This window comes from Eurypyga helias, unplaced genomic scaffold (genome assembly GCF_000690775.1).
Source record: "Eurypyga helias isolate BGI_N326 unplaced genomic scaffold, ASM69077v1 scaffold38691, whole genome shotgun sequence".
NCBI lineage: Eukaryota > Metazoa > Chordata > Aves > Eurypygiformes > Eurypygidae > Eurypyga > Eurypyga helias.
In genome coordinates, this window is record NW_010230933.1 from 352 (window position 1) to 985 (window position 634).

A 634-nucleotide genomic window follows, 5' to 3' on the forward strand; every position below is an offset into this window, starting at 1 on the left:
ACTAATGAATTTAGAATTAGCAATTTCTTTCTAGTTGAGTTTAATGAATGCAGATCACTTTAACAGCATGACAAATTGCTGGATGGGCCGAAATAGACACCATTTAACCTCCTTTCCCAGCCCCGCTCCCTCGTCCAGCCCCGGGCTGCTTTTCCCAGGTACCTGCTCAATGCCCCGAGGGAACCTTGTACCGCTTTGTAGGGGCTGGGTTGAGCCAAGGCTCAGCCCCGGGATTCGGGCTGGGGGGGGCGGGGATCCCCGCTGCCCCCGCTCCTTCCCCGCGGGGGGGCGGGGGGCGCCGGGTCCCTTCCCGAGCCTCTCCCGCCGCCCGCAGAGGTGCAGAAGCTCTCCAGCCTGGTGCTGCCGTCGGAAGTGATCATCGCCCAGAGCTCCATCCCCGGGGAAGGGCTCGGCATCTTCTCCAAGACCTGGATCAAAGCTGGCACCGAGATGGGACCGTTCACGGGAAGGGTCATCTCGCCGGAGCATGTGGACCTGTGCAAGAACAACAACCTCATGTGGGAGGTAACGACCCCCCCCGTACCCCCAGCCGGCCCGGGGAGAGGCAGGGATGGGGGCCTGAGGCACGGGGGGTTTGTCCTGACCCCGTTAGGCCCTCGAGACCCTCCGCTGC

At 62.8% G+C, this 634-nt stretch overlaps 1 protein-coding gene across 1 annotated transcript in view; it reads left to right on the forward strand.

Annotated features, from left to right (window-relative positions):
• Nucleotides 1–334: 334 nt before the first annotated feature.
• Nucleotides 335–634, forward strand: part of PRDM12 (PR domain containing 12) — a gene marked incomplete at its 5' end in the record, with an annotated part of 6,826 nt that continues 6,526 nt past the window's right edge. The window contains one exon of the mRNA XM_010160898.1: nucleotides 335–525. Coding sequence (XP_010159200.1) covers nucleotides 335–525 — 191 coding nt within the window. The remainder of the gene's footprint in view (nucleotides 526–634) is intronic.